Here is a 22,891-nt window from a genome sequence, read left to right as displayed (position 1 = left end):
TAAGTGGATGGACCTCCATTTCCTAGTCCCGTTGTTGTGTGATACCTCAATTGGAGAAAGGACAGACACGTTGCCAGGCCAAATAGTTTAAATGAAAAACACGGGCTTGTGTTTTAACATGCTTTTTCCTGAGATGTGTTTGGGTTTCTGTGTGCTACTGTCTGGCAGCTGTGATGTGCTGGTGTTGGCCATGATATAAAGTGGTCAGAGACTTGATGAGTGTCCATCTCTTACCCAAGAAGATAATTTAGGGTTGTCATGGAAATGCGGTCTTACCTGCATCTCAGATTACTGTAGAAAACAGGAATTGTTGGTGCCTTCAAGGCATCATCTACATATCTTAACATCTTCTATTTTCCATTCTCAGTGGGGTGCTGTGATTCAATTTGGAGACGAGGAAGGTCTTGAACACCGACCACCTAGTAATTACACATTTCCTGTGTAGAAATGACTGTGGATGTAACACATTCTGCCAAAGAGGCTCTGTCTGTGCTGCTTTCACTGGAACTGCAAGAACCTGCTTATGTCCAGTAGAATGAAAGTGCTTTTTTTTTTTTTCTGGCAAATCTGAGTCAAAGTCCTTGAGTGACTTTCTGGATGTGTTTGGTCTCCAACAAAGGGTGAAATGTTCAAACTGGGGTTGTTCAGTCTGGAGAAGGCTGCAAGAGGGGAGAATTAGATGAGACATCAGGAAGAAATTCTTTGCTGTGAGGGTGGTGAGACACTAGCCCAGGTTACCCAGAGAAGCTGTGGCTGCCCTGTCCCTGGAGGGGTTCAAGGTTAGGTTGGACGGGGCTTGGAGCAACCTGGTCTGGTCGGAGGTGTCCCTGCCCAGGGCAGGGGGTTGGAACTAGATGATCTTTAAGGTCCCTTCCCATTCTATGATTCAGATTCATGACTCCCTCTCTGCATACTCTGATTTCAAACATCCACCCACAAACACCACTGCCCAGAGATTTGTTCTAGTTGTGATGTGTGTTGGTTTTAGTTTGTTTGTGGTTTTTTTTTTTTTTTTTTTTTAAAACTAGAATACAGCACCTGGGAGCTGAAATCCATCTGATCAGAGACTTGATGGACCCTACCAATGAAGGAGGACTGTACGACTTTCTGTTAACAGCGCTGGAGGTAAGGAAATGTCTTCACCAGTGGCAGTTGCAAGCTGCAGTAGCCTTTCTGGAGTAGCAGAGACACTGATGTGTTATATTCTCATTTAATTTTATATGCCTAGCACAGGTTATTTTCCTTCTAGTCTAGAGAATACGCTTATCTTTAATTTATGATGTGCAGATCTAATCTCTTGTCTAGCCCATGGGCCAGCATGGCTTCCCGTTGTGTGCAAGAGACCAAATTTTAACCCAAAGTTCCAAACCTTCTCCTTAATGGGTTGTTCTCTTCCTTGCCCAGTCGTGCTACGAACACATACAGAGGATGAGACTCCACCAGAGAGAGAACTGCCAGGTGCCTCACAGCTCCTGAGGGACCTGAAGGGAGCCTCCTCCCTGCCGCACTTCCTTGACCAAACACTGTTGGGTGAAGAAACAATCAACTCACTGCTGTTCCGGCTGCCTTTATAAAGGGAAGAACGGTTAATTTATCAGATGAGGGTTTCTTGCTGGGTTTTCTCCTTGACTAGCTGTGGTTGTAAAGCACAGAGATACAGGTGCTCTGAGCTAAAAGCCTTCAATACGCAACCTCAGCTCGTGTTTGGGAGTTTCTCTGCGGAAAGTGGCCAAGGTTTCTTTTTGCCCTGTAGTTTTTATTTCACTTTCCTGCAAGTAGCAATCTGCCTTGAAACCTCCTTGAACTGTTCTCTCAGACGCTGCATTCATTTTGCACTGGTGAACTGACATAAGGGAGGTGGTTTTATAGAAAGCCGTTAAATGAAACCACAAGAACTTGTTTTGGTGGGACTATTTCTGGTCGTGGCGTGGCCAGGAGAGGCCATCTCCATGCTCCTCAACCTGTTCCTGGAGTGAGGTGCCTTGTCCTGTATCCCCAAGAGGAAGGTTTTTCCGTTCCTCTTCCCCCACCCCCAGGCCAAACTCAGTACCTCTCCATTGTATTGTAAAGCTGCTATTGAACTAATTTCCTTCTTTTATGATACTTTACAAGTGTATATTTATCCCCTGCAGCCTCCTGTTCAATCTCAGGGATATCACACTCGCACCTTGACCACGCTAGTGCTGCTTTGTCTTTCTGCAGGGGGGCACGTGTGCCTAATAGGAAGGCCATACGTTGTCCCGGGCTGAGAAATCTCAAATCCTGGTGAGAGAAAACATAAATGCACCTGGATTTCTGCACTGATAGAGCTGTAAAAAACACTGTTTTTTGCTGCCTTTATAAAAGGCAAATGGATATTTGGTATCCTGTTACCATCAGACAAAAATAGTAACGTCTGAGCTGCATATTATTTAGAGCAAAAGCTCTTTTTGAACTAGATTTTAACCTGCTTTTTTTTTTTTTTTTTTTACAGTTTAACTTTAAATTGTCCAGGTCTATGACTTAAGAAAAACAAAACAAAACTCTACAGGCTGTTTCCTCCTTTTTCTGACAAGTATTATGCTTTAATAAATAGTACACTGATTACAATAGTTAATATATTGGTATGAGAGTATCCTAGTGTATGTTTTACAGTAACTTTGTATTTAAATAAAGCTATTTTAATTCTTAAGAGAGATTGCAGGCTCGCATACTTCTTATTCCAATCTTGTTGCTGTCTTCAGGCATTTGGGAATTTGCTTTCCTCTATTTAACTCAAGAAAATGGGTGGCTTCCTCACCATCATTCATAGGAATGGAGAATTTGAACGACAAACAGTTTCCTAATGTAATTGTAAGAGAGCCTGACTCAATAAAACCAATTTTTGTGCTTCTGTTCCTTGCTGAATCAGCAAGGAGAACATGGCTTAAACTTTTAAGATCATTTCCTGCAATTAAACTACTATTTTTTTACCTCGTTGTCTCGCCCTGATCACATGGAGCCTTAGCAGGCCTTACGAAGGACAGCTCTTGGACATTTTCAGAGCTGAAGATGCTGTGGTGCAGAGACAGCTGAGGTGAGAAAAAAATGAGTATTTGAGACCCATCTTCCTTTACTTGAACATCTCTTCAGCCACCCCACTGTGCGGGTAAGGAAGAAGAGGCATCTTCTTTCTTACCAGCCTTGCATAGGGAAGAGGAACTAACTGTAGAAATGATAGCTCTTCCCCCAAAACTGCTGCCTGAATTTTTGCATTGTAACAAACTCATGCCATCCATCCAAAGGAAGATGCGGTCTGCTGGACAGTACAGCATCTAAACTCGTCCCCGGTATGTCGGGATACTGGGTTCTCAGCGTAAATCTAGACTTGTAGTTTTGCTGTTTTCACACAGCCCTTCCAGCTTCACGGGGCATGAAATGAAAAGTACTGTTTATCTAAGCAAACCCTTTATAAAATTGCAGCCTTTAAAGCTGTTGGTGCCAAAACCAGTTCCACAAGCATGCGGTGAGACCGGGGAATACAAACCCAAACCGATGCTGTCCTCGCAGTATGCTGCTTGTCAACTTTAAACCATCGTTTCTCACCTCTCTGAAATCTCACCTTATTCATATAAGGAAAAAAGTTCCAGCTGCCTGTAAACAGCCATAAGTAACAGCTGTGAAATTTTAATTTTCAGAGTTGCCTAAAACCTGGCAGTTTTCCAGTCTAAAGAAACACCCTGCCAGAAGGTTGAATCACTGAGATGTAGTCACAGCTGTTTAAAAAAAAAAAAAAAAAGTAGTTTGTTTTCTCCATACTGTATTCTTCCATGCTTTGGGTATTGATTTGAATTTCAGGTACCTAGTCAAAAATGCAGAACTTCTACTAGAAAATAGGACATGCAAAATGCATGCATGTACAAACTCCACAGGACTATCTAGAAAACAATGTGATTTTTTTTCAGCCTACTGAAGATTTCTACTATTGCATTTTCTAAACGTAGGGTTATTAGTGGCTCTTACTGGTCATCTGGTTGAAAACAGAGGAAGTTCTTGAGCAATAATTCAAGTGAGCCCGAAAAGGGCCAAATAAGGTAACAGTGTGCAGCCATTTGTGCTTCTAGGCTTTCTCACCAACCAGTAAAAGCAAGAGGGATACTTCACTGGAAAACACCCTTTTGGACCAAGAGTAGCAATCGGGTTGCAAATTGTGCTATGTAACCATGCAGTAGTGCTATTTGGTGAGTTAACAGCATGGCTTTCTTTTAGGAGATAACACGAGGCTACTGGCTAGCTTCCCTGATTAATCAAATCTCTGCTTGATTAAAATACTGTGCCTTGAAAGAGTGTAGAAATGTGAGAGTACATTCAAGTTCTTCCTTTTGAGCTCGGGTGGATCACATGCTTAAATTATTACTAGAAGATTTGCTACCAGGACTCCAGCTTCCTGATACATTAAATGTAATCCTGAAGACCCTGGAGCAGCGTGAAGGCTGATTCTAGCTGAGACTTTCAGCTTTAGAGAGATGCCACTGTACAGGAAAATAGTAGAGTCAGCTCTTCCATATCCAGGCTACAGCTGCTGAGCCAGCTCAGGCTTCAAGGGAAGCTAATTAAATAGGATCCTCTAATATTTAAAAAAAGAAAAAGAAAGGCTGAGCTGCACCTGGAAGCAGGACAGGTCTTAAAACAATTTAGGTGTGACCAGAGAAAGCAGAGCTTGACTGCTGGAGCTTGCAGTGCAGGTTTGCTGTCAGAAGCAGAGGGCATATGGTGCAGACCTCTGAAAGTTCAGTGTTTAGCCCTGACAGACCTAAGCTCAACCCACAGAGAATTTCTGTTCCCCTTCCCTGAATGCATACTCACCAGCAGGGCTCATAATACAATACTAACATGATTTGGGTTTTTCCTTTATCTGAGATTTTTGGTTTTCCTGTGTAATTACTCTAGACGCTCAAATGGTGTCTACTTAAAAAGTATTCAGTCTTGTTATGAATGTACTCTCTCCCCACTCTATATTAAGGCTCTTTGTACTTAAACTGCTATTAAACAGGGAGGAGTCAGTCTTCTACAAACACCCATTTTGCAAAAGGTTCATTTTACAAAGAACATAATAAATAGGAAGTTAGAGTAGCGCTGTATCTATTGCTGCTTTCAAGTGGTGGAGTAATGCCTCCGGAGGTGGAGAAAGTGACGTCAGGTCTAGTTTCTTGAAATCTTCATTAGCACTCAATGATGTTAACACCTTCACAGTCCTCTTTAAATCAAACACTGCATGGAGCATGCCCAAGGTGGAAATGGCAGCTTTGGGAGTGTTCTTTGCCGAAGCTTCGTCATCGAGGCCATTTTCCAAGACAGAAATCCTGTTCTCTGCAATAACTTTGAGGAAGTTGTAGAACTCCTTGTAGTCTATACCTGTGCAAGACTTCATGATCAACTAGGGGGAAAAAAACCAGCAATGAAATGGGAACAACTCTCTTTGATGTACAGTAAGAATTACAATAACATATTTTATCAAGCTAATAACTATCTGGAATCATAAGTAACAATTTTTAATTTTTTTTTTTTGTAATTCCCCCACGGCATTAAAATTCTTTACCTTACTTGAAATGCCACTAGCCCAAAAAGCAGCAGTCTATTTCTTCTAAGTACTAAATGACTGGGTTTTTTGAAACTATTTTTGAAGGCTATCAACCAAGCAGCAGTAACAGCCTCCAGAAACAAACTTTGCATTTTTTTCATGCTTAAGATTTTGGAAGCATACAAGACGTAACATTGCTCAATATAGTTATGTGGTCTGAAAGCATCACCTTGCAGACACAGAAACCTGCTGCCACCTTCACCTTAATTTTGCTTGTTTCAGATTCACTGTTTCATCATGAATGGTCTTCAAATCAGTTCTTCTGCATGGGGTTTGTCTTATCAGTTCTGTTCATGTTAAAAAGCACTTATATTTATAAAGGGGGATGTAAATACTCCATAAAGGATTGATCTTGATGCTAATACTAGCAGTTGAGGCATTAGTTTTTCAGACAACATCCTAACCTCCTTGACATAGCAAATATGCACTGGCACAAGCCTTTCCCTGTGTCACTAAAGCAATGTTTGATTTCCTGCAAAATGAAGTTGTCACCAGGTCCTACTTCCGTATGAAACACGTACTAATTCCAGGTATGAGGTTAAGGACTTGTGTGTCTTAGACCTCATACGGTGGAGCGATGCACCCCAGAAATATATGATCCTCTAATAGAGAGTTAGGCCGCCAGCATCGTGTTGTTGTACCTGGCATTGTAGGTGCCAATCGTCTATAGGGTCCTTCCATTCATTGATTTCCCGTTGGACAGCTGCTAATTCATCCTGCAGGAAGCACCACATTATAGCCACATTGCAGCCATTCACCCAGTTGTGGTTAATGGAAATGGTATCCTCCTGAAGGAATAATTTAAATGGTTACTAGGCTCTGCATAGGAAAGTGGGAGAAAACAGCTGTAACGCCACCAATGCTGCAAAAAGTAAAATCATACTCCTCAGCAACAGAACTGCTTCTTTGGCACCAATACCAGCACTGTGTGGAACGACTGTCTCTTTCTAAGTTCCCTGAATAATCAAATCTTGTTCCACTCTGTCTGAGCGTACCTTTCAAGGGCACAAAGGTGGGAGAAAGTGGTGGGGAGAAAGGATCAAGGCTGTTAATTTGTCATAACGAAGACCAATTTGTTAGCATTTTTCCATTATTAAATTATGATTTACAGTTAGAAACCAAGATTAACAGCCTCATCATAAGTCCATCTCACCTAGCATCCTGTTTCTTGATGACTAGTGGCATCTAATGAGGAAAAGCATAAGAAAAGAGGGTTCAGAGAGCTTCTAGTGGTCAATGAGCCAAGGAGCTTATGAGTTCAGGCTTGTTTTTAGCCATCATCTTGAGCAGCTACTGATAGACCTTTCCTCTGTGAACCTTCTAAACCTTTTCGCAGCCCAGTTAAAGACTTCTGGCATCCACAACATGCTGTAGCAATAAAAGTTTGAGGTGATTTAAGCCTGATTATCTCTCTAGGTTATGAAAAGGTTGGTATCAGTCACATTACCAGATTGTAAACTTGATGATGCCATCCACTGGGGATGAAGACTATCTCCCCTGCTTCCTGCACAATTTCAACAGGGGGTTGACTTTGGTTGTAGCGAGGGTAAACACTCCTGTCCTGAAGATTAGGTGCAGTCACGTCGAAGGGCAAGTTGCCATGGCAGTCTTTGAGGTATTCCTCCTGTCCTGCAGGGTACAACAACCATTTCTTTCTCCCGCATATATTGGCTGACCAGCTATAAGAACGGAAGACATCGGCATGGAACGGAGTCCTGTGGGGTAAATCAGAGGTTAAAGTAAAGTAAAGACAACACTTAAAAGCTGTAAGATGAATTAAAGTCTCTGAGACTCAGACACACACACAGAAATCAACCTTCACTATGCAAACCTGATCCCAAACTGTACCCTCTTCATTTAATTTTGACTGCTTTAAGTATTAAAAGGCCACTATATCTACATAGTGTAGCAGTGTTTTATAGCCTCTGCCCTTCTCCATCAGTTAGTTTTGAATCTGTCCCACAAATACCTCAACGACAGGAGATTCTGTGATGTGAACTGATGAGAATACTGTAAATGCAACTTTATCACCAATGCTGGACTTAATTTTTCGCCTGCAAAATATGCGACCAACTCATCCGCGCCCCTCCAAGGCTTCTGTTGACTCTGCAAATCATAAAAGGCGGATGATCCCCAGAGACTTTCTGCTCTAAAACCTTATATAAGCTAGCTGACATCTTTTGCAGATTTTGTGTGCACAATCCAGGGCTTTTTGAAGTGCAAAAGCACTTTAGCTGACTGAATAGGATGGCTCACATCCAGAACCAAATGAACTGCTTGAGAAACAAACAAGACTGGCTAGGTTCAGGTACAACACTGTACCGTATGGCCACACACTGCCTCTGCAGCATCGTGCTATCCTGAAGGCCAATGTGATAATCCCCTGTAATGTTAATCTTAAAAAAAGAGTATGTAAGAATGACAGAAACTATACTGCCTTACCATGAACCTTTAGGTCCCATGTAGACAAACCGGTAATCATCCACAGCTATAGCATCCCAGTATTCATTCAGCCAGTCGGATGAGAAATACACAGGGGTTGTATAAACATCTTGCTCAGGGAAAGCTCTTAAAAAGATAACGTGTTGGAAGTCTGTCTCAGAAAAATGCAGCATTGCTCCTTCTGCTTCAGTTCCCAAACCCCAGATAAAGAGACCAACCAGGTCTCTAACAGGCCATTAATACTTTGCTGGCATCTCCTTCATATCATCGATAACTCTGAGTTGCATGCAAAACGCACACAATAGTGTTTTCTCTCTCCCAGGAAAGCTGTGAATGTTAACTACTATTTGGGAGACTCCTTTTAATTATGGCAAAGACAGTTGCTAATAAACACATTCTCTTTAGATGAGACGCCTGCAAAACTGGTTGGTCCAACTGGATGACAGGTTGGGGGTGTGAGGGTTAGGAGGGAAGCCAGGCTGTGGGGTTTTGACAAGTGTGTGGCCTCCTCCCGTGGGATACGCTGCCCCTTCCCCATCCTAGGCTGCATCTGCAGACTTTCTGTAGGCAAGCCACAGCAGCGGTGTCTGGGAAAGCAGACAAACAGGGAGGCAGAGACTGACAAACGTCCTCTATTGTAAGTCACCGGCACACTCAAAAATGAAAAGAGGTGATCACAAGATAAATTAAGAGCAGGATACATTTAAGGAAGAAGAGATTTGAGCGAAAAGACATAAAAGTCCTACGCAGAAATGGGGAATGGACAATGCATCCACCTCGCAAGCAGTGGGCTGGAGGAGAAGGAAAGCCAGTACAGGGTGAAGAGAACTTTACCGACAGGGAAGGTTAATATTAAAACAAAAGGATAGTAAAGGATTATAACTCACACACAGTCACTGAATTAAACATAATTAGAAACATCCCCCTTCTTCTTAAGAAGTAAGGTTTGCATTGTAGCAGTCAAATAAAAGCCAAATGTTTCAGCCACACGGTCTCCACAGGGATAACATACCGTCATTTAAAACATAGATGAAAAGGAAAGTGCTCAAGAACGTCAGCATCTTCAAGAACAAATGATTTGTTTAAAGATCTCACCGTGTGAAGTATGCCAAGAACTGTGCAGCACATGACTGATATTTTGGTGGGCAAGTGCTAACAAAAAGCAGTGCCGGAATTTAAACACTGGGGCATTAAAAGCTGAGTGTTAAGGTTCCACGGCAGCTCTCTGCTCTGCAGGGAATTCCACAGTGTTCTCTTACCTGCTCAGGTGCCAGTCCTTTAGATAAAGACACCCTCGGGATGAACGGTAGCCATTTTTAATGTACTCTTTCCAGTACTTTATATACTCCTTGAAGGGAAGCTGCTCCTTCGGGTTGGAATTGTACTCCTTGACGTCACAGTTGGCAACAGGTACTACAGCCTCTCCTGAAATATAAACTCTTTGAGCCCACGTGGGGACAGAATAACTGATGCTGAAACTAAGTTTCCTTAACCTTATCCCCTGCAGCAGCCTCTAATACCTAGGCCCTATCATGCCAAGTACAGTACAAACACATAAAGCAACAATGCCTAGCCCAGTTTTCCCTCCCAACACCATCACTCTAGGCAAACATAATTCAGACCAGAAATTATTTATTTAACGTGACCTGAATTTTCCTCTTAAACTACACTAGGAGTGGGGTATTGATTCTTATTAATACACTAATATTTTACAGCCTGAAGAAATATTTCAGTGTAACTACAGGATATTTTCACGTTGCCTGGCGAAAGTGTCAGGCCACTCCTGTGGTTAAAGTTAAGCAGATAAATAAATTGGTATGGTTAAATTATACAACACTTTTTATTTTATTTCATTATGGGAATAAATTCAAGATTGGAATCTGCAAAACATAAAGTGTGAGTAAGTATAGGAAATGAACGTATTAACTAAGAAAAAAGTATGGAGAATTGTTTGGTTTTGTCTAGCAGTTCTATTTCTAAGATTAAAAAAAGAAAAAAGCTTTGTCATTTAACATACAGGTTTTAATTAGGTATCAAAAATGACATGACTTACCAAACTTCTGCAGCAGATGATCAAAGTTAGGCTTTCCATCCCAAGTAACCCAATTTCTCCTGCTGCCCCAGTCTTCAGTGAATTTAGCTGAGAAAATACAGGGATGGTTGGGAATCAAATAATCCCGGAAAAAGTCTGAGTAAGTGAATGATTCTACTTTTTCAATAAAGTCAACGTGTCCTCCTGGGAGGCAGAATGCGCCCTGAGATGAACTGTTGTAGTCACGAAAAAAGGCAGTGGAACAGGCGAATGTTGCCCTGTCCATGCAGGCTGGATACTCTTCCTGGCTTAGCCAAGGCAGCGTTGACCAGATACAAAAAAAAACAGCTTTAAAACGTGACTCGAGTCTCTAAATCCATAACTCACAGGAAAATATAAACCACCAGAGGTAAAAGAAGCAGTCGTGCAGGAACATCCCACCACATTGGGCTAATTAGGATCTTCCATAGTTTATAATGTTTAATGCCGGTGGGATATCTGACAATAAAGTCACCCTATGGATGGTGAAGATGTTGCTTTTCCCTCGTCACCTTCTTGCCAGGGTGACAACGCTCTCTTGGGGGCAACCAGCAAAGGCTGGTTCCTTCCTAAAACAGCAGAAACATTAATTTCAGTGGGATATCCCTGCTAAATGAATTAATTGCTGGGGTGGAGGAAAGGAAAATCCCTAAATATTTGGGAGCCTGGGAAACCACTGCAGACCAGCAACTCTATTGGGGTTCACCCCTTTGTCAGGAGAAGATAGAAGCCCTGGCACCCCCCACCCTCGTCAGACCTTTCTCTAGGGCACAGGCAGCAATAATTAAAAAGATTAAAGAGGAAAAGATTAAAAAGACGAAAATAACAGTGAATAAAAGGGAGGTGTCCGGGGAAGCGGGGATGGGAGCAAGCACAAAGCAGGAGGGAGGAGGCCCGAGGGCAAGTGAGGCCACATACCCTGCAGGGGTGGGCTTCAGGAAAGGGGAAACACCAGGGGTGAAGAGGGGACCAGGGTGCTCAGGGGGGAAAAGGGGCCGCCATGAGGGGGTTCCCCCCCTCAGGGAGCTCCCGGAGCTGGTCGGAGGGGGGACCCGGACGCCACAGGGCGTCGCACACGCCATCCCTGCGTTGGGTTCTCGGTCCACCCCCGCGCGTCCGCGACCCGCGGGAGCGGAGAGGGCAACGGAGGAGGGATACTCACCCCCGCCCCGCCGCGGGGCAGGACCCCGGGCCGAGTGGCGGCGGCGCCGGAGGGGACTGGCTGCCGCGACCGCTCCCGGAACCTCGGCGCTCGGCGGGCGACGCCCGGGGGGGGCCGAGAAGGGGGAGCGCAGCGGAGAGCGGCTCAGCCAATAGGAGCGGGCGGCGGGCGCATGCGTAGAGCGTGGATGCGGGGGCCGGCCGGCTGCGCTGCGCTGGGAGAGGTGGGTGCGGGGCCGGGCCTGGAGCGGCGCCGGGGAAAGGGGGAGGCGGTCTAGCCGAGCTTTGCGGGGAAGGCGGAGGTTGGTAGTATCTGGTTAAGGGTGGTTTGGCCTAAGGCTGAGGGGAGAATGAGAGTGGAGGTTAGCCTCGGGGAAGGAATGGGGGTCTGGCCTAGATTGGGGCGGGGGGCATTGTGGAAACAGGGGTTTGAATAGTCTGACTTACAGAGAGCGAACGGTTGAGGTGGGGGTTGGTCTCCTCCCGCTAGCAACAAGCGATAGGACAAGAGGAAACAGCCTCAAATTGTGCCAGGGGAGGTTTAGGATGGCTATTAGGAGAAAATTCTTCACAGAAGGGGTTATCACACATTGGAACAGGCTGCCCAGGGAAGTGGTGGAATCACCAACCCTGGAAGTATTTAAAAAACGGGTGGACGCAGTGCTGAGGGACATGGTTTAGTGGTGGTTTTGTCAGTGTTAGGTTAATGGTTGGACTTGGATGATCTTAAAGGTCCCTTCCAACGTAGACAATTCTATGATTCTATTCTATGATTCTGTGAAGGCTGAGAGAAAGATGAGGGTGGAGATTGGCCTAGGGGAAGGAATGGGGGTCTGGCCTGGAATTGGGGGGAGCTGTGGGAATGGAGGTTTGAATATCTAACTCTATAAGAGTAGGGTGGACATGAAGGGAGAGGTAGGTCTGGCTGTGGGGAAGCCTTGGGTCTTAGCCTGGAGAAAAGGAGGCTGAGAGGAGACCTTATCGCTCTCTACAACTACCTGAAAGGAAGGTGTAGCGAGGTGAGGGTCAGTCTCTTCTCTCAAGCAACGAGTGGTAGGACAAGAAGAAACAGCCTCAAGTTGCACCAGGGGAGGTTGAGATTGGATATTAGGAAAAATTTCTTCATTGAATGGGTTATCAAACATTGGAACAGGCTTCCCAGGGAAGTAGCGGAGTCTCGCTATCCCTGCGGGTATTTAAAAGACGAGTAGATATGGTGCTGAGGGATATGAGGTGCTGAGGGGCACCACACGAGTGGTGGTTTTGGCAGTGTTATGTTGATGGTTGGGCTTGATGACCTTAAAGGTCTCTTCCAACATAGGCAATTCTATGATTCTGTAAAGCATGGGGGTTTGATGTGAGTTAAAGGATGGGAACTGCAGCAGTTCCATATTTAAATGTATTTGGGAGAGGTTGGTGGGACTTCTGTCTTCTATAAAGTTGCTTTGTATTAGAAATGGAGTGGAATCAAAATGTTTTTTCCATAGAAGGATGAAAACATGTTGATGTGGGGAAGCCCCTCGGTCTAGAGTCATTCTTTAGTGGAGATTTGTTGATCTTTTAAGACAAAGGGGGCTGAATTTCTCTGTGTGCCATAGTAGAGAGATATTGTGTGTCTTTGCCTGCTGCACCTCTTGGAGAGTCACCCCTGAGTATTTCGTAGTATCATTTGGAGAACCATAGAGTTAGAAAGCTGGTGGAACTGCATCTCATGCCTTTACTTAAAAAAGAGGGGAGAGTCACTTGATAGGCCTTATAAACATTTTCATTATGGGGATTGTTGGGCTTGAAGGAGTCTTAAACTCATCACTTGCCTGATGGTAGCTTTGGGAACAAACCACCAAAGATAATGACCCAATGGAAACTTCAGCCGTGAAGGAGGAGAAAAAGTAAACAAACACCAACACATTAGAAATGGGTGCAGAAATGATGATGAGAAGAATCTGTGATTAAGTTTTGGAGGCTCTGAGGTAGACATTGCGAAGAGATTGTGGTCTGTTCATGAGCTGACAGCACCTTCTCCTGGTGTATGAAGCATCTTCTCACACCTGGGGTAATTAGTAGTGCTTGCATTTCATTGAATGATCTCAAAGCACTTCACAAGAGGAGGTGAGTCACCTCCTTTTTATAGAAACATCCCTGAGTTATGTGTTAACTAAAGAATTTATACAATGTTGTGGTGACGCGGACGGAAACATAATCCACAAGCCTCTGCTGCTAATCCTCGTTCTTGCTCTGTGTTGCTGTGTGTAGCTGTGTATGGTACTATGCTCGGTTTCGAGAGGCAGATGTGTCAAAAGACAAACTATTTACCAAAAAAAGAGGCGATTTACAGGATGTGGATAATGTTTTGGGGAGCCCAGACTGGGAGAGACTGCTTGTGTCATCTGGTCTGTTGACAAACATGTAGGCCCACATGTTTTTCTTTAAAAAATATGTAGGAATTTATTGTGAAATCCTTTAGATATCTCTTCCTCTTCCATTGCATACAGGGAAGTGGTTTAAGGACTGTAACCCTCTCAAGTTCATAAACTTATTCTTGGCTGTATTTACAAGTAATTTAAAGCCTTTTTTTTGTGTGTGTGTGTTTTTTTTTTTTTTTTCCTTTTGCATGGCATTCTAAAGGACTTGCATCTGTTTGTTGTTGCATTGGTTTTTTTTGTTTGTTGTGTTTTTTTTTTCCATTGGCTTTTTTTTTTTCAGTGTATTTTACAAAACTATGAATATTCCATGTCTTGTAATATAAGGAATTTCTAATCATGTTTTAGGAGTAGTAGAATGGTGAATGACATAATGGTCAACCTCAGGTGGTGGGGTCAAAGTAAAGTGATAGGAAGAGGAGAGGAGAGAAATTCTGAATTTTGAGTAATAGTTCCTCATAGTAAACGAGCTGTGTAAATGGAAGAAGGCCTAGGTCTCTGCATTTCTGAAATGGGATTGTCAAAGGTTTAGGAAATATGGGGGGGAAAAAATATTAATTTTGAAGGACAGTAGCTGAGCTATTTGGTCTTTAGCGGCGAGTTCACTGTTTACATCAGAAGTGAAGTCGGTGTATTTAACGTTGCTTTTCATTTCACAGCTCAAGTACAGTGAGGCATCCTCCGTGTAGGTGCCGTACAAACTAATCAGAGAGAGAAGCAGAGACAAGGTTCTGTTTTATAAAAGGCAAAGTTCTGCCAGTAGATAAAGAAGTTTCTTTAATATTGACTCGAGGAGAGTTACAAAAGTAATAGGATAATACTGATTTTTAGCTGCTCAAAAACCGTAATCACAGGTTAATGCCCAACATTATACAACACAATGCACCGTTGTCATAGGTGAAGTACATATTTAATGACTTTTTCAGCTAACTTCAAATAGTTGTGATGGTTTCTTCTTTTTTTTGTTTAACATTGGTAAAATTTCTCATGTGTTTTAATCTGATTCCTGGAAGTCTTGTGTTGTAGTATGCTATATACTATATTGGGGAAAAATGTGCTGAAACAATGAATGGATTTGATTACCAAATAAGTTTTTGCTTGGCGATTCTGGCCTCGGACACAGAACGGAGCTGACTGTCAGGCAAAGCCTTTAAGCTCTCAGGTGAGTCAAAAATCATATGACTCAAGGCATGTACACATATATATACACAGGTCAAGTGACTGCTTCATTTTTTTTCCCGGACTGAGAGGACTTGTTTTACTGCTAGATCCAGGGTTAAATATACATCCTCTATTATTTATATATTTTTCCTTTTGGTAACGGGCATAGTAGGATTTTTGCTTTAGCTTCAGGTTTTTTACCTGCTCTTTTGGACTTTGAAGAGAAAGAAGTACTCAGGAAAAAAAATTCTACCTACAGATGGACAGCTCTGTAAGGGCAGCAGCCCCCAAAAGGCTGCCTGTGAGTTCTGCGTCTACAGATAGAGGTAAGAAGCTTGACATACGGTTTAGGAAGATCTTTTTTTATGGCACAGTTGTGAGACTGCATCAAACGTTAATATTTTCACAGTCTAAAGATAGAGAGCAGGCTTGAGAGAAAATACTGTCCTGATGGGGAGCTAGTGGTGGTTGAAGAGAGTGTGTGGAACTCTTAGACGTGAAAGTGGGCTCTAGGCTGAGATTTTACAAAAGTTTGAGAGTCATTTGCTTGTTTACAGTTTCTTTTTGCCTCCCTAGTATGGCTGTGCCTGGTGGAAGGTGGCTGTTGCTGTTAGCACGGCCTAGGAGTTGTTTTTCAGATAACATTATGTTCTGCGACGCCTGTCCCAGCAGTGAGCATTGAGAAACCTGCACTTGGTTCCAGGTTTCCCTTGTGATCCTCTGCAAGGCGTATAATCTTTCAGTGTCTTGGTTTTATCGTTATTTATATACCTTATTTATGAAATAACATCTCAGGGTAACAGCTTGCTGTGAACAGCATGCTGTTCTCTATTTATGAGATTTTCAGAAAGTAGTGGAGGTAGCGAAGACTTGTGCAGAGTGGTGAAGGGGATGTCGGCTACTTTGTATGGACTGGGATCTGCTGGTTTGATAAATTGGGAGGCTGCTGATTAATTTTTTTTTTTTTTTTTTTTTTTCCTGGGTCTGGTGGGAGCTCTTCAGTAGATTTCATTTGCCTCTGCAATACGTTTAGGCTAGGAGGAGCTTGAGGGCATAATACAAGATGTTTATTGTTTGCTATAGTATTTACTTCATATCTAGGCAGTGTCAAACAGTTAAGCTCAATTATGATTAGTAATTTGTAAATCCTGATTAATAAAGCTATAACAGGATTTAGGTTCAAGTGTCACTAAGGTAATTTATGTTGTTTAAACTGACAGAGTTGTCTGTAATAAAAAGTATACTGTTATCAGCACATAATTGCGTATCCATATTAGAAACATTTTCCACTTAAAGTATCCTGTAAAAGGATACTTTTCTGTTTATGGCTGTTTTGGAATCCCACTGCTGCTGTTTGTTTCTTTGCATTCACATCTGACTGTTAGTTAAAAAGTATTTTTCTTGTTCTTGTTTCTTTGTGTATGGCAGAAAGAAAATAACCTTTAAATAGAAATTATAATAATTGGCTTCTCGCAAAGCCCAGTCAGGCTGGAAAAATAAAAAATTCTCGCCATCAGATCTGGGTAATCTAACCTTGCTATATTAGAGGAACTACCTTCTTTTTCTAGATAGAGGAATTGAGGCCAGAGCTTTTAGGTTTTTCTCCAAATTACGAAATTTTGTAGCAAAGGATTGAGAAAGAAATAATATTTCCTAGAACGTTTCATTGTTTTTTTGGCTATAGCTACTCACTTAAATCAGATTTCTGTGGGTTTTTTCACCCTCTCTTTGGCCCATAGTACGGTGCGAAGTTGTCTCTCTAGGACTTTGGTTTTATTAGCCCAAAAACAGATTGAGAATTTTCACTTTAAACTCTCGCTGTTTTGTAAACTTATGGCTTATTTTTTTTTCCATTTGCATCACTAAAATTCATAATGCCGTGGAGATAAGGTATGAAAACCAAAGTAAAGATTTTTGTGGAATATGGCATTCTGTGAGTAGTCCTTTTCCAGTAATAATGAAGTTTTGAATATATTTAATAAAAGACGTCATTGGAACTGGGCTCAGATTTAGAGTGCTCTTTTTAAGCGTGAAAGCACTAGATCTTCAACGTGTGCTGTAGGAATTCGCACCAGTGAATTTTCACCTGAAAAAGGACCTTTTTAAAGGACATTTTAAAATTTGCATTAGGATTCCTAGACATTTCCTTAAGGGGAACAAATGTATGGAAGTAAAAAGCTGTAATTAGTGTCAGTGTCAACCTAAGTGGGGATTTTGTGGTGGAGCTCTTCTCATTTATTGCGCTATTCAAGTAGCAGAACACCTTGAGATAATGTTATGGTGCTAATCTGTAAATTGGGCCATGATACATCAAAGGCTTTGAGAAGATAATGAATATGTGAGTGATTAAATCATCATTACATAATGGGTGTTCACAAAGAAGTTACTTGTGGAACGTAATTGGTCTTCAGTGAAGTGCTGAAAGCTGTAGGATTATGAAGGAGATGTTACAGGAAACAATCTGACCCTTGGATACAAGAAGCCTCTTCAGAAGTGTGGAGAGATGCCGCTCCAGATACATTTAATTTAATTTACCGTTCCAAATTTGAGCTTGTTTTGATGGAAGCAACCCAGGCCTGAGACATATGACAGCTCCATGTTTTCATGCTGGGATTCCAGATAGCGATGAGCACGTCTTATAGCATTAATATTATGTCATCAAATAGCATCATGGGCTCCCAGGAAAACATGGCCTGTCACAGAGGTGCGATGAAATCACCATTGCTTTGAATGTTGTGTCCATTCACACTGCGTGAGTAGAGTCAGCTCTTCTGGCTCTTCTAAGCCTCTGCTGGTTCTGCTGCTGCTTGCTCTGCTGTCGTGTCTGGAATGGCTCTGCATGACAGGCCAGCAGCACCTCTTCCAGTACCACGGTGGCATCTTTTTCATCTTAAGTTCCACTTGGGTCCATCAGGGTTTTCCCACTTAGCATTGCTAAGTGGTTTGCAGTTCTTTCCAAACTCCTATTTCCAAACATCTTTGGTAGAAATGGATATTTCACAGAACAAATACTGCAGATTTGTGGGGGGTTATTTTGGCTGCATTGTTCTACCAGAAGTTCTGTTATCGACTTGAGTTTTATAAGGTAGATATTTTTGCAAGTCTCCTGAGACCAAGAGTGGTGGTCTGAGATAATGATGATTTCTGAAGAATATTTGTGGCTGTGTGTTGCTGTTTTTTAGTGACTATGAGTTCTGGTCAGTGGAGATTTTGATTTCACCTGCGCTGTTGAATATGTTGGATAAACAGTCTGGGTGTGTTCTTAACATACCTGAATGTTGAGATATCAGAGTGGAATTGGAAGGACAATTTATTTATTGTGATTGTTGTAGATATACATCAATGAGCTTATGTTTTGGTCTATTCTGGGTTTTCTTCAGTACCTCTTGGTCCGTGGGAAGCTGCTTCTGATGATGAGGTGGGGAATGGAAAACTTCTTAAATGATCATTTTCCAGTAAAAAGGGGTATGTGAAAGACTCAGAAAAGTCAGTAAATGTTTTTCATGATTCTGTTTTTGGTAGATTCCCCTCCACTCAAAAATATGAACATACACATGTGAACGTATAGACTAATCTAATTATAAAGCACCTCTGCTGTTCAAAACCACACAGCAGGTATTAAATACCCAGGAGATTAATGCAATAGTCATTTGAAGTTTGTGCTGTTGTAAATCAAGTGCTGGAATATGATGAGAACATTATAAAAAGGGGTGGCAGTGCTTTTATGGAGTGGGCAATAATATAGATGGTCCTCTTCAGAAAGAGCGAGCCTTTCTGAAGGAGATATTGGGATGGTTAGGAATGATTATCAAATTTTGTAACCCATCCGTACCTATTTCCAAATCTCTTAGGTGTGCACCTGAAAGGTTACAGTGAAAGTACTGGAAGCCAGCTGTGGATGGGATTAATTACTTATGAGTGTTTGTAACATCATCTTTTATACGTTGCTAAGGATTGTTGCATTTTTTTTATTCTAGTTTCTCCTTCTGGCTTTGAGAGCGTTGCTCTTGTAGAAGAGGATCTGAACGGCGAGCTGATGAACGAAGACATACGTATCCATAGCTGGCCTTGTTCGTACTATTTGGACACCAGCAAACAATGGGTCTCTGGCAGACTATCTCTGACTCCTGTTGCGATCAAATTTATAGCTGACAAGACTGGGGAGCTTTTGGTCAACTTCCATCTTTCTAGTATCAGTGAGATCAAGAAGGAATCTTCAAATTTAATCTTCAGCTCTCTTACCATCTTAGAGAAGAGCACCAAGCACTGGTTCAGTTCTCTGCAACCCAGCAGAAATGTGGTGTTCAACATCCTTGAGCACTTCTGGAGGGAGCAATTGCTGTCAAGTGAAGGGGCAGGAGCAGAAGCAGCAGCTTTGCAGTCAACAAAGGGAAAAGAACTGACCGGGTTATTGACTGGATCGCAGAAGCGACTGGAGGACACAGCAAAAGTGCTGCATTACCAGGGCGAGCAGTTTGATAACATCATGAGAGGACTCAACAGGATCGAAGGGGATATGGATGTGGCAGATAGGTACGGTACTGGAGCATCCTCTGAGCTAAGCAGAGGTTGTGGGACTGTATTGTTTATGCCTGAAATTTATGGGGCAGATCCACAGAGGTCTTTAGGAAATTAAACTGTTGACTTTTAGTGAAACTCTAAGCTTGTGATCGCCTTTTGTGTATCTAGTTCTTGTTATAAGATGTTTCTGTCTTTCTGTCCTCCCTTCTGTGCGACATTTTTTCACCCTGGTGAAGCTGTTTGTCTATATATACCTGTCCTCTTTCCTTCAAATAACTTTTCAAGCCCTTATAAGTTTCAGCCACAACTGTCAGAAATAGTAGAGATCGCCAAAATATTAACAACCTATAAGTTTTGAGAGAATTGGCAACCAGTTAGGGGAAAGAGGTGTAAATTAACATCCCCACTGAAGGACAAGATATGTCATTTACATTTCTATTAGGTGTCCTAGAATATGCATAAATAAAAAAATACTGGAAGTTGGGTTTGGTTAATTTTGCCAGTCCTGGACCATCCTGTTTTGCTGTTCGCAGCAAATGCAACCACAGTTTGGCTTTTCTGGTTTTTATCAAAGGAAATGTTGAATATGGCAGATGGGCTGCTGACTTGGAGACAGTTTCCCAGAGTTATCAGGGGACAAAGGCCAATTAATCTTTAGTTCAAGTAGATTGTACTCCTTTCTCTGTGCATGGAAGTCAGCTCTTGAGGCTGCTTTTTGCATGCAAAATGTGTGTAGTTTTATTTGCCCTTTCCTTCACAAGTACTTGCGTCCCAGCTACGCACAAGAGCGAGGGTTGGGTCTGCGGTGTGGATGTAGTCATGAAAATGGCTGTAGAAACAGTGCTCCTTTATTTGTGCTGTAAAACTACACTGCATTGAGCCTTACATGGAATACTCCCTGCCTTTAGGTCTAGGTGGAATAAATACATTTTGAGAAGAAAATGAGCAGTGTTGAGCAGCACTGAACTGAGCTTTGCAGAGTCTGGGGGTGCAAGAAGTGGAGAGACAATGCTAGACTATTTGTGGTAATCTCAATAAATTACTCAAAATTCAAAAAAAATTAGCCACCACGTGCTTTAGGCAACTAAAATAAGAGATTTGGAGTACATTTGAGATGTTGCTTAACTTTAGCTGTTGCAGAACTCAATGTGAATAGTAAATGGTTGGTGTCTTGATCAGAACGTTGTGACTTTACTATTTAATGATTAACACTCAAAGTGAATTATTCTCTTCTTTGGTATGCTGCAAGTTGGATTTGATAGCAATCCAAAATAGACAGTAAAGTTAGGAGTAGTACTGTAATGTTTGAAGATATATAGCTCTGAGTGTCTTTGTGGAAGCTCCAACACCTGCATGAAGAAACAAGCACAATGAAGTTCAAACTAGTTGTTTTTGGAAGAAGCCTCTGTTTCTAGACGGATATCATGTCTAAAAGAAGGTGTTGATTTCACAATGATTCTGGTGATATTCTCCATACCCTTTAATGAAAAGCCAAGACAACTGAAAGCTTCAGCAATAGCTTTTAAAGTTCTGTGGCAATAAACAATGAGTAGGAAAATAAATACCTGCTCATTGTTTTTGGAAGAGAGTTTTGTTTTGGGTTAAGATGCACTGGGAGGTATTATTTGTCCTCATGAATCTGAAGAGCTTGATGCTTTGATTTTCAAAATGGAAAAATAAAGGAAGGCATTGACCGAACGTTAGCTGGGATTCTGTTTTATATACAGTATGAAGAGTTTGGCCAGCTTGCTCACAGGCTGAAATGCAGCTCAGAATCCATTAGCCAAACTGTGTTGTAATTGCATTATGCTTTTGGGGGAATTTTAACACCTGGTTTATTCGCATAGTTTTTGTGTGTGTGTTTTTTTTGTTTTTTTTTTTTCTAAAAAAGCTGCTTTCCCCACTCCCTCCCACCCACAAGGTCTTCTCTTAACCTGAGGGCATTTTTCTTCATGTCCCTAACCGGTGTAGAAACCTGGGAGACAGTGACTGAAGCTCATTTAGTTGTTGCATATGAGGAAATTCAGACTATTAGCATAGATAAATATGCCTGTTAAGGCTCTTTGACTCTTGCTTTCTTTAGAAACTTGATGAGAAGTAATTACATGTGGGACCATTTTGCATGCAGAGCAGATTTTGTGCGGAAGGAAATGAACTTTTGCGTCCGTTAGTTCGAGGTTGTGTAAGCGACACCAGTTTGATGGCTGTGTCTTTTATAAAAAGAACCAGGGCCCTTTATCTACTTTCATATGTTTAAAACTGTGATTAATTTTATCTTGCCTGTATGTGTGGGGTTTTTTCGGATTATTAATTCTGTTCTTATGTGTGCTTGGGTATATACAGCTGCTTTGAGTGGAACTGTGTGCAGATAAGCAGAGCTGAGCCTGACATGCTAGCAGATGTTCGAAGACCAAAAATAAACAGAAAGCCAGATTCACTGGTTCCTTTTTAATATATTACTATCAGAGGACAGGGTACTCTAGTTGCAAATTTTCATTTGTATATAAGGACTGGTCATACAGTTTGTTGATACAGAGGGATGACTCCTCCGTGGAAGGCCAGAGGAGTTGGCTGGAGCCTTTGTTGGGGCTGTGCAACAGAAAAATCTTGACTGTAAATTAGGCATTGCCCAGCCGGGATGTCAGTCCCTGGGGAAAGGGGAAAGGAGACGGGTGAAGGGACAAAGTGATAAAAATTAAGCTATCCAGAATAAGTTTAGACAGTTTAGACTTGTCACATTGCAGCTGCTTTTCAGTAAATGAACGCACATGCCTTTCTCACGGTGAATGTGATGAGCGAACGCATACTGGGGTAGGAATTCAATGACTTTTCAAAGGTTGACACAGGCATAGGCTGTTGTTGCCCTGAAGTACCTTGTAGCTCTTTCATACATCAAGAGGACAGAAAACGTGCTTTGTGCTCTGTAGAAATGAGATCAGGTCATTTGTTTCTGTTCAGTTACAGCAGGTAGGTTAGAGCATGGCTTTTAATTTGGAAGATGGTGTGTGCTAGCGGAGCCTAGGGCTTTTTCAGTCATACTCTGTGTTGAACTTAAGTTGAACCTCATAGTTTCAGAATTCAGCCCTAAATCTATGATACCGTGCCATTACAAATTCTGTTATTGTACAAGTTTCTGTTACATCTCCTTTGGTCTGTCTTCCCCCCTCCTTTTTAGGGGAGTGTTGCAGCATTTTCAGAGGGCAGCGGAGAGCTCCAGACCCATTACTCATCTTGCGTGCTATCTACATAAATATCTGATGTTCCTGCTTTAGTTGGGAGTAGGTTCTTGGAACCATTCATTCTGCCTCTGCTATCCATGAATTCAGTGGTTGGCACCCAATATGACTTTTTCTGCTCTTTGTAGCAGATGAATTTCTTTAAGTAGGTCTGTTTTGTAGCCAGTGCAGAACTTTGATAGCTAGTAAACAAAGCGTGTTCAGTTAGAGCATCCTCTTTCAGATTAGACTTTGTATACAGACAAAGTAAACAGGATTTTAAAATTGCAAAGTCTTCTGT

The 22,891-nt window shown here is 42.1% G+C and overlaps 3 protein-coding genes across 23 annotated transcripts in view; 2 read left to right on the top strand and 1 right to left on the bottom strand.

Annotated features, from left to right (window-relative positions):
- Positions 1-2,671, top strand: part of ALS2CL (ALS2 C-terminal like) — a 48,939-nt gene extending 46,268 nt beyond the window's left edge. For all 7 annotated transcript variants that reach the window (XM_054191285.1, XM_054191288.1, XM_054191287.1 and 4 more), the window contains 2 exons: positions 1,029-1,125; positions 1,405-2,671. In XM_054191285.1, coding sequence (XP_054047260.1) covers positions 1,029-1,125; positions 1,405-1,476 — 169 coding nt within the window. In that variant the 3' untranslated portion in view covers positions 1,477-2,671. The remainder of the gene's footprint in view (positions 1-1,028; positions 1,126-1,404) is intronic.
- On the bottom strand, positions 4-11,380 carry JMJD4 (jumonji domain containing 4). Of its 4 annotated transcripts, XR_008464843.1 has the most exons (8): positions 11,275-11,380; positions 10,095-10,681; positions 9,301-9,466; positions 8,042-8,167; positions 7,047-7,314; positions 6,241-6,387; positions 2,953-5,395; positions 4-659 (listed from the first exon to the last, which is right to left on the bottom strand). XR_008464843.1 is itself a non-coding variant. In XM_054191291.1 (7 exons), the coding sequence occupies exons 2-7, from the start codon at positions 10,357-10,359 to the stop codon at positions 5,084-5,086; spliced, it is 1,284 nt and encodes a 427-aa protein (XP_054047266.1). In that variant the 5' UTR covers positions 10,360-10,681; positions 11,275-11,380; the 3' UTR covers positions 989-5,083. The 4 variants fall into 4 exon arrangements, 3 of the variants coding, with proteins under 3 accessions (XP_054047266.1, XP_054047267.1, XP_054047269.1); XM_054191291.1 differs by lacking the exon at positions 4-659 and having other exon boundaries at positions 989-5,395; XM_054191292.1 differs by lacking the exons at positions 4-659; positions 11,275-11,380 and adding an exon at positions 11,031-11,168 and having other exon boundaries at positions 989-5,395.
- Positions 11,381-11,462: 82 nt separating this feature from the next.
- The window catches only part of SNAP47 (synaptosome associated protein 47), a 45,216-nt gene continuing 33,787 nt past the window's right edge, over positions 11,463-22,891 (top strand). For 7 of the 12 annotated variants that reach the window (XR_008464804.1, XR_008464805.1, XR_008464806.1 and 4 more), the window contains exons 1-2: positions 18,299-18,319; positions 18,832-19,387. Coding sequence is in view for 8 of the 12 variants with exons in the window: in XM_054191038.1 (XP_054047013.1) it covers positions 18,891-19,387 (497 nt within the window). In the remaining 4 variants the exon portion in view is untranslated. Of the gene's footprint in view, positions 11,498-11,519; positions 11,576-13,363; positions 13,383-14,954; positions 15,181-18,298; positions 18,320-18,831; positions 19,388-22,891 lie in introns of those variants that run through there. The other 5 variants (XM_054191041.1, XM_054191043.1, XM_054191039.1 and 2 more) reach the window with 5 other exon arrangements.

The sequence above is a fragment of the Rissa tridactyla genome, chromosome 2 (genome assembly GCF_028500815.1).
Source record: "Rissa tridactyla isolate bRisTri1 chromosome 2, bRisTri1.patW.cur.20221130, whole genome shotgun sequence".
Lineage (NCBI taxonomy): Eukaryota > Metazoa > Chordata > Aves > Charadriiformes > Laridae > Rissa > Rissa tridactyla.
The sequence above is the reverse complement of the archived record's forward strand: the minus strand, read 5'-3'. Positions and strand labels throughout refer to the sequence as shown.

Excerpts from the sequence above, each read along its gene's own strand:
- JMJD4 (XM_054191291.1), bottom strand. The coding sequence starts at position 10,359 with ATGGACAGGGCAACATTCGCCTGTTCCACTGCCTTTTTTCGTGACTAC. Across the intron at positions 9,467-10,094 it reads TCATCTGCTGCAGAAGTTTG|GAGAGGCTGTAGTACCTGTT; the intron begins GTAAGTCATGTC and ends TTTATATTTCAG. Across the intron at positions 5,396-6,240 it reads ATTGGCACCTACAATGCCAG|TTGATCATGAAGTCTTGCAC; the intron begins GTACAACAACAC and ends TTTTCCCCCTAG.